Source organism: Nylanderia fulva, unplaced genomic scaffold (genome assembly GCF_048542155.1).
Source record: "Nylanderia fulva isolate GAGA-0341 unplaced genomic scaffold, ASM4854215v1 Scaffold123, whole genome shotgun sequence".
In the NCBI taxonomy this organism is placed as follows: Eukaryota; Metazoa; Arthropoda; class Insecta; order Hymenoptera; family Formicidae; genus Nylanderia; species Nylanderia fulva.
The window spans coordinates 118,433-133,641 of NW_028189443.1; the positions used below are offsets into that span (position 1 = coordinate 118,433).

Genomic DNA, 15,209 nt, shown 5'->3' on the forward strand with positions numbered 1-15,209 from the left:
AATACTCTGTAGATACATATACGGCATAATTTATTTTAATCTTAACAGGCAAATATTTGAAAATTACAGAGTTTTAAGAAAATATTTTTAAATTAATGTGTTTAAATTAATAATATTCGGCATAAAAAAAGTTATAAGGGGTTTAAAACAGAGTTTGTGCGAGATATTTTATATTTTAATTTCACATGATTTTACATAAACTATGAAATATCTCATAAAATATTCAATTTTTCGTCGATCATATTTGAATATTTTATACACAGAATAATGAGAGAAATCAATCGATGTAAAGAAAACATGTAATTTTTTTAAAGAAAAGGTATGTAATTTGAAGCAAGATCGATAAAAATGAATATTTTACGTTTCAGATTTTAGATTAATTGTATAATTCAAATACTATTTAATAAACAAATTAAAGTATAATATATAAAAAAAATTTAACTGAAAAGCGCCGCTTCGAAACTTTACAACTTTTGTCCGATTTTTTCCTAAAACTCCGTGATTTCCAAACATTTACTACATATTCGCATGTTAAAATTAAAAATGTGTCCATAAAAAATAACATATTTTTCAAATATGTGAGACAGATGATATGTGGATGTAGGATTACATTTTTAGGATTAAATAAGTTCCTCGCTCTTTAATATTATTGCAGATGTTATTTTATGTTATCCGATTTTCGTTTAAAATTTCGTACTTTAATCCGAGCTGGAAAGAACGATTTGCAATAAGAGTTGAGAGAGAGATAAAGAAAAAAAATTCTCGAGCTACATATCAGAGATGAGATGAGATATCTCTTACCTATATATGGTATGAATCTGAACCAATTGCCAAGCAGGGGCAACGCTTTCGGGCCGGGAATATCCTTGGTCGGCCTCGCATCCTGCACTTCGCTGTTGAAGTTCTTTATTTCACTCTGCTCGACGGTACAAGCCGCGGTTGAGCTTACGCGACGTTGTACTCTCGATAGCAAACACGAGCCATTAATCTCGCGAGTGAGACACTTAGCGAGCATCATGCTTTATCGGGATATCTTGATCCTGTCGTGTTCTGAAATATAAATCCGTAAATATTTGTCCCCGCACGGAAGCTGCTACTGAATGAATGATTGCGATATTATTGATTTAACGCATTTAATACATACATATACAGGGTGTAACTAAACAAAGGTATACGAAGCACATCATCGGATGCAGGACGACAAACTAAATCGAAAAGTCCTGAGCCATTTTTTAATCTGAGCTTTAGTTTTTACGCTATAAATTGTTAAAGTGTGCCAATTAACGCATAGGCCCCGCCTACTAAGGCCTTAGTAGGCGGGGCCTACGCTGTTTTCCGTTGTAGTCACGCGCTGATTGGTGCACAATTTATAGCGTGAAAAATAAAGCTCAGATTAAAAAATGGCTCAGGACTTTTCGATTTAATTTGTCGTCTTGCATCCGATGATGTGCTTCGTTTAGTTTAGTTACACCCTGTGTATGTGTGCGGTCATGTTGCGGTATGGTTATATTTACAGCAACGGACATATGAAACTATATGTGTCACGCGGCAAATATATGACTCGAAATATTAGTTTAGACTAATGGAAAAATATTGGGAACCACGCGTCGAATTTATAAGACATAGACACAAATTATCGCGCGTGCGCGCAATGTCAAACTTTTTCTAATATACACGTCCTAGTTGTGAAAAATGAAAGACCAACATTGAAATTTTAATCTTGAGTAAGAGATTAAAATACGGACGGCGGAAAGTCTTTCCACCCTGGGACTGTATATTCCTCGGCGATAGAAATGTTAATTCGTTGACTGGTGCGCGCAGAAATTCCCAACAAGTGCATTACACAACTATGACATAACGTGCGACGTTAATTATTTCCGTTTTAATCGATTTGAAACGCTGTGAATTAACAGCACGAAGCTTATTTATTTAAGAGGATTTTATAGAAGTCTAGTAAATATAGAAAAATCATACTTTTAATAGTCATACTTTTAATAGATGGAAATATATATTTTTTTATTAAAATATATTTTTTTAATAATAATACCAAAATAAAAATTGCAGAAAATATTAAAACAGAATTGTTGTGCCGTTATAAATAATCGTGCGGTCAAAATTTAGCCTTGATAAATTATTTAAAGTAAAAAATAGATATTTTTATTTTTACATTGCCGTTATTGATTCATGAAGGAAATTTCTACTAAAATTATTTTAAGCAAAATTAGAACACTTTTAAACTAATAACTATAATTTAGGAATTACTTTATTGCATTTCATATTTTTATAGGTTAAAGAAAGAAAATAGAAATTTGAAAAGAAACTTAAATCGAAAATAAAAAATCTAATGTGTATAGTTTTTTACTTTAAATATATATTTTTAACAAAAGACATTCTTTAAATTTCAAAAGTATCCTTTTTATTTCCCCAGAACTCTTATAAGTCTTTAGGGTTTTATATGCTCCTAGATTTTTTTAGAGAACTCTTTATTTTACTTAGTTGAATGTTTTTGTACAGTCAATGTTTGCTGTTATCTAAATAAAATTATATAGATGATCATTTAGAAAAAATTTTGGCATCTTATCTTTATATAGATAATAAAAATATGTATTATCTATATCTGTGTGCATTTTAGATGAAAAAGTGTCATCTTTATCAAATTATCTCGAATAATTTTCAGATAATTTGGTTTGGAGTCATAGCACATAAAAATACTTAAGTAGTAAATGATTAAAACTTATAAATAAAAGTATAAATATATTCCTTTTATAATGTACATTTTTTTATAACTGTGTTTACATAAGCAATTTTCAAAATAATATTACCTGGAAATTATCTAGACGAATTGCCATATAATTTTATCTTTTATCAAGATATGTTTAAAACAAAATCTTTATCTTATCTGCACTGAAAAAAACCATATACTTTTACATCGAAATTATTTATTCAAAACTGAAAAATTACATAATTCACTGTAATTTTTTCACATTTTTAAAGTGAAAATACATATTAATGTAAAAATATAGGTAAAATCACTTTTTATGCAAAAATCACATGTAATTTTGAATTTAGTATTTTATACTTTATTAAAATTTTATTTTATATAACCATTTATCCATTTGATTTATAACATTATTATATTTATACATTACTAGCATTTCCTACGTGTAATTTCACGTTCAGTGGAACATTTCCAATCTTGAAAATATAGAAGAACATATTTTATCTAAAATTAATATAATCTGTAATTTTTCATATATATATATACAGGGTGATTCAGGAGGAAAGGTAAAGATTTTAGTGGGTGATAGTATAGGCAAATGCGAACAAAAAATGTCCTATTAACATGTGTCTTATCGTTCGAATTATGAATACTGCTGCTCTCATAAAAGAACGTCAAGATGACCTCAGAAGAGCTACACGTAGTACAGTCAAAAGAATTAGAAAGTGTATTGAAGTCGGAGGTGGCATTTTTGAAAATCAACTTTGAACTTAGTCATTTGCGTCTACTTTTGTTTGTGCCTTTGACTTTTTTCTGCTGTGAGTGGTTTATTGTAACCAATAAAAATAAGACACATGTTAATAGGACATTTTTTGTTCGCATTTACCTATACTATCACCCACTAAAATCTTTACCTTTTCTCCTGAATCACCCTGTATATATATGAGTAACCAATATTGCATGATGATGCTGGGTCGAAAAAAGCCAGCCAAAAATTTATATATTTTTATCTCATTTTTACCTAGCTAATTTTAAAATCATAAAGCGCGACGTTGCGCAAATTTCGTAATCGGACCCATACAGCACAACAAAATTGTAGCAGCATTGTAGCAACATTTTATTGCAATATTACAACATTGCATAAACATTGTGAAATGTTGCAGCAATCTTGCTGCAAGGCTGCAGTAACGGTAACATGTCCGCTTTCAGAAATATTGTTCTATAATATTGTAGCAATAATGCAATAAAATATATATGTAATATTACTATTGGATTGTTAGAAATGTGCCAAATACATGATCGGACTAAATGTTCTGTACTTATAATGTGAATTTTATTTTCATAATATTTCTGAAATGTTGCTGCAATGTTGTTGCAATATTGCTGCAAACTTGTGTGCTGTATGGTTCTGTACCTAATATTTTTTGCGTAAATTTTATTTTTATAATATTTCCGAAATGTTGCAGCAACGTTGTTTAAACTATATTGCAAATTCACGTCTATATAATATTTCTGCAATATTGCTATGCAATGTACAATATTGCAATGTTGTTGCAATATTGTACATTGCATGTACAATTTGAAATTTTGAAGTTTGCAGCAATATTGCAACAACATTGCAATATTGTACATTGCATAGCAATATTGCAGAAATATTATATAGGCTTGAATTTGCAATATACAATAGTTTAAACAACGTTGCAGCAACATTTCGGAAATATTTTAAAAATAAAATGCAGGCAAAAAATATTAGGTACAGAATCATACAGCACACAAGTTTGCAGCAATATTGCAATGTTGTTGCAATATTGCTTGGGTTCTGTACCTAATATTTTTTATGCGTGAATTTTACAATATTTTCATAATATTTCTGAAATGTTGCTGCAACGTTGTTTAAACTATATTGCAAATTCACGCCTATATAATATTTCTGCAATATTGCTATGCAATGTACAATATTGCAATGTTGTTGCAATATTGCTGCAAACTTGTGTGCTGTATGGGTTCTGTACCTAATATTTTTTATTGCGTGAATTTTACAATATTTTCATAATATTTCTGAAATGTTGCTGCAACGTTGTGTAAACTATATTGCAAATTCATGCCTATATAATATTTTTGCAATATTGCTATGCAATGTACAATATTGCAATGTTGTTGCAATATTGCTGCAAACTTGTGTGCTGTATGGGGAAGCTTAAAGGAGGACGAATTGGCGCGTAATATTTCCAAGTGGTCGCAGTCTTGGGCCGGCATTCAATTCGGACGTTGTATGGGCTGTAAAGCATGATAGGGGGATTTTCCGGGAGATATCGAGTTATGGTCCCAGGGAGACCCTGGTGCAGCTGGACCGAAACACGCGCGCGACTGTCTCTATATATCGACACACGTCAGCCCACGTTATAGCAGGACGACGACGATGACGACGAACCACCCTCTCTCCCCCGTTTTTCACCTTCCCCCAGCAACGAGGGAGCGTTTCGATCCGACGTTTCCCGCCTTAGCTTAACCCTCAGACGTCGGAAATACTTTCAATCCGGAGAGTAACGAAAATAGGTCATATTTCACCCCTGTGCCGCTCTTCGTGGCACGACAGGTTTGTTATTACAAGTTCCGAATGCAGGAAATGTTGCCTGATGAGGCAACTTTTGCCACCCTAACTTTTACCCTACCATGCGAGTTTTTTTTCTTTTTTTTTTTTTTTTTTTTTTTTCATCTAAGTAAAATGACGCAGGCTCTCAAAGATTCTTAATGAGTCGCGACGAGTCTGCGTCCAGATCGAATATTTTTTTTTTAAATATTGCATATTTCGATTATATAGTAACTGAAAAAAATAGATATATGGAGCATGTGCCATCAGATTCTGTGGTCAATTTAAAAACGATTTTTTCTCAACAAAAATGCCGAGAGAGAAGGAGGTCATCATTTTTTTCATGTCCCAATTTTTGCCATCTTTTAAAGCTTTAAATTAAAATTCTAAAGTGAATTCTACCTGAAATTAACCGAAGAATGTAGTTTTGATAATATTTTAACTCTACAAAGTTTAGTTTGTGAGAAGCTCTTCTTTTTATTACCATTGACAGTGTTTTGCTTAGATGACTTTAAAATTAGTTACATGAAGATGCGATGAAAATAATGTAAATTTATCTTAGATAAAATACAGATGATATTATTTTAAATAAATATATCTAAATAAATATTAAATTATATGGCGATAATCATTTAGATAACTTTCAGATGTTATTTTTAAAACCGCTTATGTAAACACAGTAAAAAAATATATAATATATTCATACTTTTATTTATAAGTTTTTATCGCTTACTGCTTAAATTCTACTACTTAAGCATTTTTATGTGCTATGACTAAACCAAATTATTTGAAATTATTCTAGAAAATTTAGTAAAGATAACACTTTTTAAATTTAATATGCAGATAATACATATTTTTATTATCTACATAAAAATAAAATGACTCCAACATTTTATCCTCTGATGATTATGTATATAATTATTAATTTAGATAACAGCAAACACTGATAATTGATAACTTGAAAATTGATACTTTATTCAGTTACACTCTGTATAATTATATTACGTTATGAAAATTCTGATTTGATCTTATAAGCGAATTCCACGATTTCGATCGTATCTCCATTATCTAGTAATTGAATGTTTGAACAAATAATATGTTCAAGTAGTCGATAATATTTGCCAATACTGATTAATGAGCTATTTATTTATTACTGCGCCACTCTTGAATTAGATAGAGGAAAATAAGGAAATAGATGATATGTGGGATAAATAGAATAAATAAAAAGATTAGGAAATAATGTCTATCTCTCGATATGATTCAATAAAATCTTACAATTAGATATATGCTGACGTAGGCGAAATTTGGCGGAATATATTGCGCCACACTGCGGATAGAATTAATCTTAGACTTATCGTTTTATCTTATCAAAGAAAAAAAGAGCCAATACTGATTAATGAGTTGTTTATTTATTACTGCGCCATTGTTGAATTAGATAGAGGAAAATAAGGAAATAGATCATTGTGGGATAAATAAAATAAATATAAAAAATAAAGAAATAGTGACTTCTATCTCTCGATATGATTCAATAAAATCTTCCAATTAGATGTATGCTGATATAGGCGAAATTTGGCGGAATATATTGCGCCACACTGCGAATAGAATTAATCTTAGACTTATTGTTTTATCTTATCAAAGAAAAAAAGAACCGTTTTTTCGACAAGATATGCGCACTGCAACGCATATCAATTATATAAACACTAAAAAAAATTGTTGACTGGACTAAACCGTTCATCTAAATTATTATTTCGGCAATTGAACATACTATATTAGTATTTCAGTCAAATATATATGTATGTTTTCTCTTAGATTTAATATATTATATTGTATATTAAATTAATATATTTGTTATATTTAATATTTAATAATTATATTTAATTTAATATATTAATATATATTATATTTAATTTAAATAATTTTACATGCGACCATATTTTCTAAAGAAAATAAAGGATAAATTTGAAAATTTTAGAACTGTTTCGACATGTTTTCAGTAAAAAAAAATAATTCTGATTATTAGAAGTCTACACTGAAAAAAAAATTTGTTAACTTGACTAAACCTTTCAACTAAATATTATTTTGTTAATTGAACATAAAAATATTTAAATTAAATATAACATATTAAAACTAACAAACGTTGATTTGACTTAAATACTAATATATCTTCAATTAACAAAATAGTGTAAAAATTTATTATTAGTTACAAGGTTTAGTGAAGGTAAGAAATATTTTTTCAGTGTACATTCTCTCTAATTCTTATAATTTGAAACCGATTCGACTATATTGAAACAAACCCTTGGTTTTTTAAATAGGTTAAATTATTTTATACAACTTTTTACATCAATACTGCATTAGAAACTAAATAAAAAATAAAGGACAAAATTGAGTCTTGAGGAGAAATGAATAAATCAAGAGGACAACTGCTTGAAATGAAGAACGAGTAATTTATCCGCGAAAAAAAAACTGTGCGTATTTAAAAAGATACGGTATAAAAGAATAACGATAGAAAGAGAGTGACATAATAAAGTGCACCGTAATAAAATAAAAAAAAATGGGAAAACGAGAAATTTCCCACATCGAAACGTCCAAATTATTTATCGTGATGCGTGTCGCGATATTCGATACATAATGTCGGGAATTGAGGGTGCACACACGGTATACATATATTACGTATTCTGCGTCAAATTGGAACAAAGCGCACTCACAATCGAGCTCGATCAAACAATCTCCTGCGACAGGGTGCCTTTGAATCTATCTTTCCTTCCGTAGAGATCCGACCTTCCCATCGACGCCTCGTGCCTCTTTATGCACCGAATTAGAACTGTCTTATATTCACTTCCCTCGTTTTCTTTTTGTTCCTCTCGTTTTTAGCACTAATGAGAGAATATTTTTATTATTATTCTTAATAATGAGAGAATATTTTTATTATTATTCTTAATAATAAAAATATTCTCTTATTAGTGCTTAAATATAGATAAAATTTTAGCGTCTTTATATATTTTCTATATCTGCATCCCGAATGAAAAAGTGTTATTGTTACTAAATTATTATCTAAAATAATTCAGATAATTTGACAAATAATAACCCTTAAAATTATAATCTAAAATAATTCAAATAATTTGGTTGAGTCGTAGAAATATTTAAATAATAGAATTTAAGCAGTAAATATTAATATTTCTATCCGTATTATTTAAATATTAATATTATTATATTATTTAAGTATTAATATTATTATTTTTAATAATAAAAAAAATAAATATTTGTTATTATTTAATATTTTGATAATGAACAATAAATACGCACGTCGTCTGTCGCAGACTCTGGAGCTGAAGCCGTTTCGATGCGATACACTTGGTCGAGTGAGATCGTCTGCAAAAGTTTCGCGAGTATCAGGCTGATCGCGACTTTATCAGACCGAACGGCAACTCAGTTGCTAAATAAGTCACTCGACGTGTTTGCCCGGCTCGATTATACACGGAATCGAGTGCCCCACTAAAAGGAAGGTCGCAAAAAATCTCGCGTTTCGTTCGAACAATTCCGTGATTATAAAGCGCGATCGACTGTAATAAGTTGGAATAATGTTTCGACTGTATATCTTTCTTCTTTCGGACAACATGCTTGCTAATCGACGCGAAGTGTTGGATCAACAATTGGGGACGAAGAAAAAATGTCGTTACTTTCCCGCTCGACTTTTGCTCTTTATTTCCACGAGTCTCGGCGCTTTTGGAGAGGAAGAAAGAGAGAGAACCGTTTATTTTTATCTTAGAAACCTTCTAAGGATATGAAAAGTACAATAAAATAACACAGAAGGGAGAGTCATGTTAAAAGTGTCACGGCTTCAAACATATAGCTGTGAGTTTAGACAAAACAGAAGGTTGTTCAGACACAACCTGTCATATCCCGATCTAAGTGAAAAGGAAAAGAAAAAGACGAGAACAAAGATGTTGGTTTTCTCCCTCCAAAGGATTGTGATTAAAAAACTTAAGTTTAGGTTGGGCTAAAAATTGCGGAGAATGTAGGAATTAGCAGCTGCGAAATGAAGGTTCTTCGATAATATCGAGACGCAGACCTCCTTTCTTTTAATTCCGCCTCTTTTTCCGTATCAGCGTACACGAAGAATAACTGATCGGTTTCTTGCACATACAGGTCTCAGAAAAGCAATTAGAGATTAATTATTATACATTACATTTTTTTATTAGACATGCATATTCATATTTGCTGTTATATCAATAAAATTGTATAGATAAAATTTTAGCGTCATTTTTATATGTAGATAATAAAAAGAAAAATGTATTATCTATATCTGCATTCCGGATGAAAAAGTGTTATTTTTACTAAATTATTATCTAAAAGAATTCAGACAATTTGACAAATAATAATCCTTAAAATTATTATCTAAAATAATTCAAATAATTTGGTTGAGTCATAGAAATATTTAAATAATAGAATTTAAGCAGTAAGCGATACAAACTTGTAAAAAAATATGAATATGTTTTTTATATATATAAAATATATGTAATATATATATTATATATATAATATGTATTTATTTCGAGAGCCGATAAAATATTCTTAATATTGGTTGTGAATATGTTTTATATTTCTTTAATAATTTACATTTTTTTCAACAACTTTGTTTATATAAACTTAAAAATAATATTGTCTGGAAGTTATCCAAAATGAAGAACCGTCATATAACTTTATCTTTTATTTAGATATATTTAAAGCAAAATCGGCACTTTTATCTAGCTATTTTTAAAATCATCTAAGCACAACACCGATTACATATTACTATTTTTATTATGCACATTGTATGCATATTGTATGCACAATTTTATTATGCACATTGTATTTGTGATATGACAGGTGTCCTGATAAAACGATATTATGATAATTCTCTCGGGAGAATAATGGAAATATCGCGAGAGAGAGAGAGAGATAAGAGTTGACATTTTTTTTTCTCGAAACATATATCGCATGTATATTTAAATAAAAGATACGTATGTGCACGTACGCAGATTTGAGAAAAGATAGATAATATTGTAAAGTTACCTATGTATGAATAATTCTCATTATACAAATTATACATTTGTGACATGTGACACGTGTCTTAATATTAATAACGTTAATTCTCGAGCACGATGGAAATATCGCGAAATAAGAAACGTTATCGCGTGCATTTAGAGAGAACCGGCGCATTGGACATTTAATCTCGGCCGTAAGCTCGTAATTCGCAGTTAGCACGCGACGTGGAATAAAATAACTCCTGACACTTTCATAATGTAGATGCCACGATACAAGTTTTCGTCGAGGAAAGAATAATCTGGACGCCCGCGACGTAAATTTTTCGTTAAAAATACGTGAGCTCTGAAATTCGATCAAGAATCGCGTGGCAGAAAATCTGGGACGTCACATTTATTCTCTCGCGTATAATAATCCCGCTTTCTTGTGTATACCAAACACGTGGCGGAGGCATTCAGAAAGTCGCCCATTGACAGAGGGAAAGAGAAAAAAAGAGACTTGACATTATTTATTTTTACCTTTCTTTGCGAGATCATTTATTATTCCGTTGTATTTTTTTTATTCTTACGTACAGTACGTCAAGAATTTTTATTGTTACGTAAGGAATTGCGTAGCAGCGATCTGTTATATAAATAAATGTGTCATTTAAATATTTTATCTTTATTTTATGATTTATTTATACCAAAAATCTGCACAGATCTGTCGGAAGAATCCTCTCGATTTAAGAGAAAAATTCTCTCAAGAAACAATTATATAATGGTAATTATAATAGGCCTACATAAACGAGCAATTTAATTGAGTGATAAAAGTTACATTTATTAGAAATTTTTACAAAAGAAAATTCTCTAAAGAAATATTCTTTAATTAGATATCGTAATATGCAAGAATATAAACTTAATGAAATATTATTAATCGTGATAACAAAAAAAAACAGTCTTATAAATGGACGTTTGTTATTTATTGCATACAGTACCCTTCAGTTTGGAAACACTTTAATGGCAGCGATCTGTCAGAAATAAAAATGTCATTTCAATATATTATGATTTATTGATACAGAAAATAAAAGGTACTGCATATCAAGTCTATTTTTCGATCTCGAGATGATATTTATATAATTGACGCGACATTTGAAAAAGCGCGTATTTAACATCTCGTTACGTCAAATTACATAACGAAAAAAGGAGGGAAAGTCCTAAGTAAGAGCCGCCGCGCACTCATTGTAGGCGTGAATTCGGTCATTAAGCTTCTCATTACGGATCTTCACGCCTCTGGTTAGCTCGAGCGTGAAGACCGAGGGCGAAAACGAACGTTCTATATACATAAATATAATATATCGATGGCTGCAAGCTGCTTCAGCTTTTAGAGATGTAACCGGTTTAATCGTAGCAATAGTATCGGGAAACTGTATCGATACCTTAATAATACCGAATGAATTTTTTTTCCATCACTTTTGTACTCTGGATTTGCTGTTATATCTCAATAAAATTGTATAGATGAAATTTTTTGACGTCATCTTTATGTGGATAATAAAAATATGCTTAGATGAAAAAAGTGTTATCTAAAATAATATTCTGGTTAATAATACCGAATGAATTTTTTCCATCACCTTTATACTTTGGATTTGTTGTTACATCTAAATAAAATTTTATAGATGATTATCTAGATAAAATTTTTTGACGTCACTTTTATGTGGATAAGAAAAATATGCTTAGATAAAAAGAGTGTTATCCAAAATAATATTCTGGTTAATAATACCGTATGAATTTTTTCCATCACCTTTATACTTTGGATTTGCTGTTACATCTAAATAAAATTTTATAGATGATTATCTAGATAAAATTTTTTGACGTCACTTTTATGTGGATAAGAAAAATATGCTTAGATAAAAAGAGTGTTATCCAAAATAATATTCTGGTTAATAATACCGAATGAATTTTTTCCATCACCTTTATACTTTGGATTTGCTGTTACATCTAAATAAAATTTTATAGATGATTATCTAGATAAAATTTTTTGACGTCACTTTTATGTGGATAAGAAAAATATGCTTAGATAAAAAGAGTGTTATCCAAAATAATATTCTGGTTAATAATACCGAATTAATTTTTTCCATCACCTTTATTATACTCAGGGTTAATGTTATCTCAATAAAATTGTATAGATGATCATCTGGATGAAAAAAGTGTTATCTAAAATAATATTCAGATTAATAATATCGAATGAATTTTTGCCGTCACCCTTGATACTCAGGTTTTGCTGTTATCTAAATAAAATTGTATGGATGATCATCTAGATGAATTTTTTGTTGACGTCGTCTTATATAGATAATAAAAATATTTATTAAAAATGTTTTTAGATGAAAAAAGTGTTATTCTTAGAATAATGTTCAGATAATTTAGAGTCATAGCACATAAAAATACTTGAGTAGTAAAGAATAAAAACTTATAAATAAAAGTATGAATATATTTTTATATCTCTTTTATAACCAACATTTTTTTAAATAACTATTTATGTAAGCCGTCATAAAAATAATATCCGGAAGTTATATATATATATATATCTAGATGAATTGTCATATAATTTTATCTTTTACCTATAGATATATTTAAACTAAAAAAATCGTTATCTTATCTAAGATGATTTTTCATCTCATCTTTATCCAGCTAATTGTAAAATCATTTAAGCTACAACACTGTTGATACACAACTCTCTTTATAACTAACAATAACCCTTAAATTAAAACTCCATTAAAGCAAACTTTCTATCTGAAGAATGTGATTTTGTTAATATATTTTATTTCCACAAAAACTTTTATAAAAAAATCCTTTATTTTCAACCTACCATACAGGATCCCGAACTCGATAATGGGGCGGGGGGGGGAAGACAAAATTTATTTGGTCCAATATTTCTCTGAATTCGCAAGAGGAGATCCAATCCCAACATTAGTTAAACACCTCGCAAAAGTTTCTCCGCAAAAACCCAGCAACAAAAAATCTTTCCGGCCAAAAAATCCCGAATCACTCGGTGTACATTCATTTCCGTCGATTCCCATCAAGGAACAACATCTGTAATTATCATCAAGGAAAGACCCATGATTCATAAAAATGAAAATCGAGCGTGTCCCTAGCGAAATCGGTAGCGCGCAAAGCTGGATCCCGGAGAGCGGAATCGTTGGCGCCGACGTCGTCGTCGTCGTCGTCGCAGGAAAGGCTCTCGCAGAAAGAGAGAGGCGAAAGATGTATAGAAAATCTGGTGGCGGGCTATCTCTCTCTGGGCGTCGCGGGGGAATGACGTCACGTCGTTGCTAAAGCGACGCGGCAACGCGAGGCGTCTGCGTGGGTCGGTGGGTGTCTGGGGGTCCGGGATCAATAGCGCGCGCCAGCAACCAGGTAGTAGGTATGGGTGCATGTAGCTTTCTCCACGGTGGCAGTCCAGGAGACGAACCTCGCGAGGTAGGACACTTTACGAGTCGAGCGAGAGAGAGCCGATCGAGAAGGCGAGGAAAGATAGATTAGGTAGATAGATAGATAGAGAGAGCTAGAGTGGGACAGACAGTTCGGCGGCCTGTCAGTGTCGGTGCCGGAGAAGAGCGGCGCTATGCCAATAATCGAGCGTAGCAGTGGGGTGTCCAGCGTCTAGGACTGTCAGCCTCTCCAGGTAAGAAGGGTCCAGCGGCAACCTCTTCCGTTTTCCGAATCTCCGAAATCTCGTCTCCGCAAATTCCCGCGGCGCGATTCACCGCTCGGGAATCAGTGACAGGGAATTCCCGGGACTACTCGCTCTCTATCTCTCCCTCTCTCGATCGAGGGAGAGACCGAGAGTGTGTGTGGAGCGCGAATTGGACAGCATGCGGCTGTCCAATCTGTAAGTCGATCGAGACGGCGTGTGATGTGTGTAAGGTAAATCTTGAGGTAGGAGCATCGAGCGGAAGAAGGCGAACGACTGTCAGAGGACCAGCCGCGAGGGATAGATAGAGCGAAAGGGGATAAGTGGGAGAAACTGGCATAGATTGGCAGATAGATCGGATAAGTACGCACGCACGCACGCAGGTAGCTAGGCGGATGACAGCAGCGGGATGGACGGGTTTAGAGGGTTGATAGATGGACCCGATGGGCGGATCGACGGCAACGCCGAAACGAACGGACGGGACCGACAGATAAATATGGGCAATTGGCAGAACGGAAAGACGGATTTCGCAGATACGAACGTAACGGAATGCGGATGGATGGATGGATGTTGGGGTCCATCGCTCGACACTGTTCAAGATTGCGCGGCCCGAAAAATTTACTCATCCTTATCGAGATTCGCGAGATTTCCACTGTTACCTGACAATTCATCGAGCTATTTCGCTGGCGAAATTTTTTGTCTACAGAGTGTACCGAGATATTACTCTGAAATCCTGGTAATTGTGGAACAATTGTAGTATTGGAAGATTTTATTAGTTTCTCTATACGCGAATAGAATTTTATTGGAGAGATATCATTTGGAGACGATTTTTCTTTGGTGAAAACGTCGAGGAGGTTGTCATTTTTTTTTATATGTATTGAATTAAAATTCTATTGAAGTATAAACTCTGTTTAAAGTTAAGTGAAGAATGTGATTTTCTTGACACTGTTCAAGATTGCGCGGCCCGAAAAATTTACTCATCCTTATCGAGATTCGCGAGATTTTCACTGTTACCTGAGAATTCATCGAGCTATTTCGCTGGCGAAATTTTTCGTCTACAGAGTGTACCGAGATATTACTCTGAAATCCTGGTAATTGTGGAACAATTGTAGTATTGGAAGATTTTATTAGTTTCTCTATACGCGAATAGAATTTATTGGAGAGATATCATTTGGAGACGATTTTTCTTTGGTGAAAACGTCGAGGAGGTTG

The 15,209-nt window shown here is 32.0% G+C and overlaps 2 protein-coding genes across 12 annotated transcripts in view; one reads left to right on the top strand and one right to left on the bottom strand.

Moving 5' to 3' along the window:
• The window catches only part of GluClalpha (glycine receptor alpha 1), a 155,771-nt gene that overhangs the window by 86,739 nt on the left and 53,823 nt on the right, over nt 1-15,209 (top strand). For 5 of the 7 annotated variants that reach the window (XM_029302660.2, XM_029302659.2, XM_029302665.2 and 2 more), the window contains exon 1: nt 13,745-13,988. The exons of the other annotated variants lie outside the window; for them this stretch is intronic. The gene's annotated coding sequence lies outside the window, so the exon portion shown is untranslated. Of the gene's footprint in view, nt 1-13,744; nt 13,989-15,209 lie in introns of those variants that run through there. 7 annotated transcript variants of the gene reach the window in all.
• LOC114930818 (putative cytochrome P450 12b2, mitochondrial) overlaps nt 1-15,209 on the bottom strand; it is a 30,165-nt gene that overhangs the window by 12,688 nt on the left and 2,268 nt on the right. For 3 of the 5 annotated variants that reach the window (XM_029302658.2, XM_029302656.2, XM_085479554.1), the window contains exon 2: nt 802-1,050. In XM_029302658.2, coding sequence (XP_029158491.1) covers nt 802-1,018 — 217 coding nt within the window. In that variant the 5' untranslated portion in view covers nt 1,019-1,050. Of the gene's footprint in view, nt 1-801; nt 1,051-8,014; nt 8,183-8,612; nt 8,876-15,209 lie in introns of those variants that run through there. The other 2 variants (XM_029302654.2, XM_029302655.2) reach the window with 2 other exon arrangements.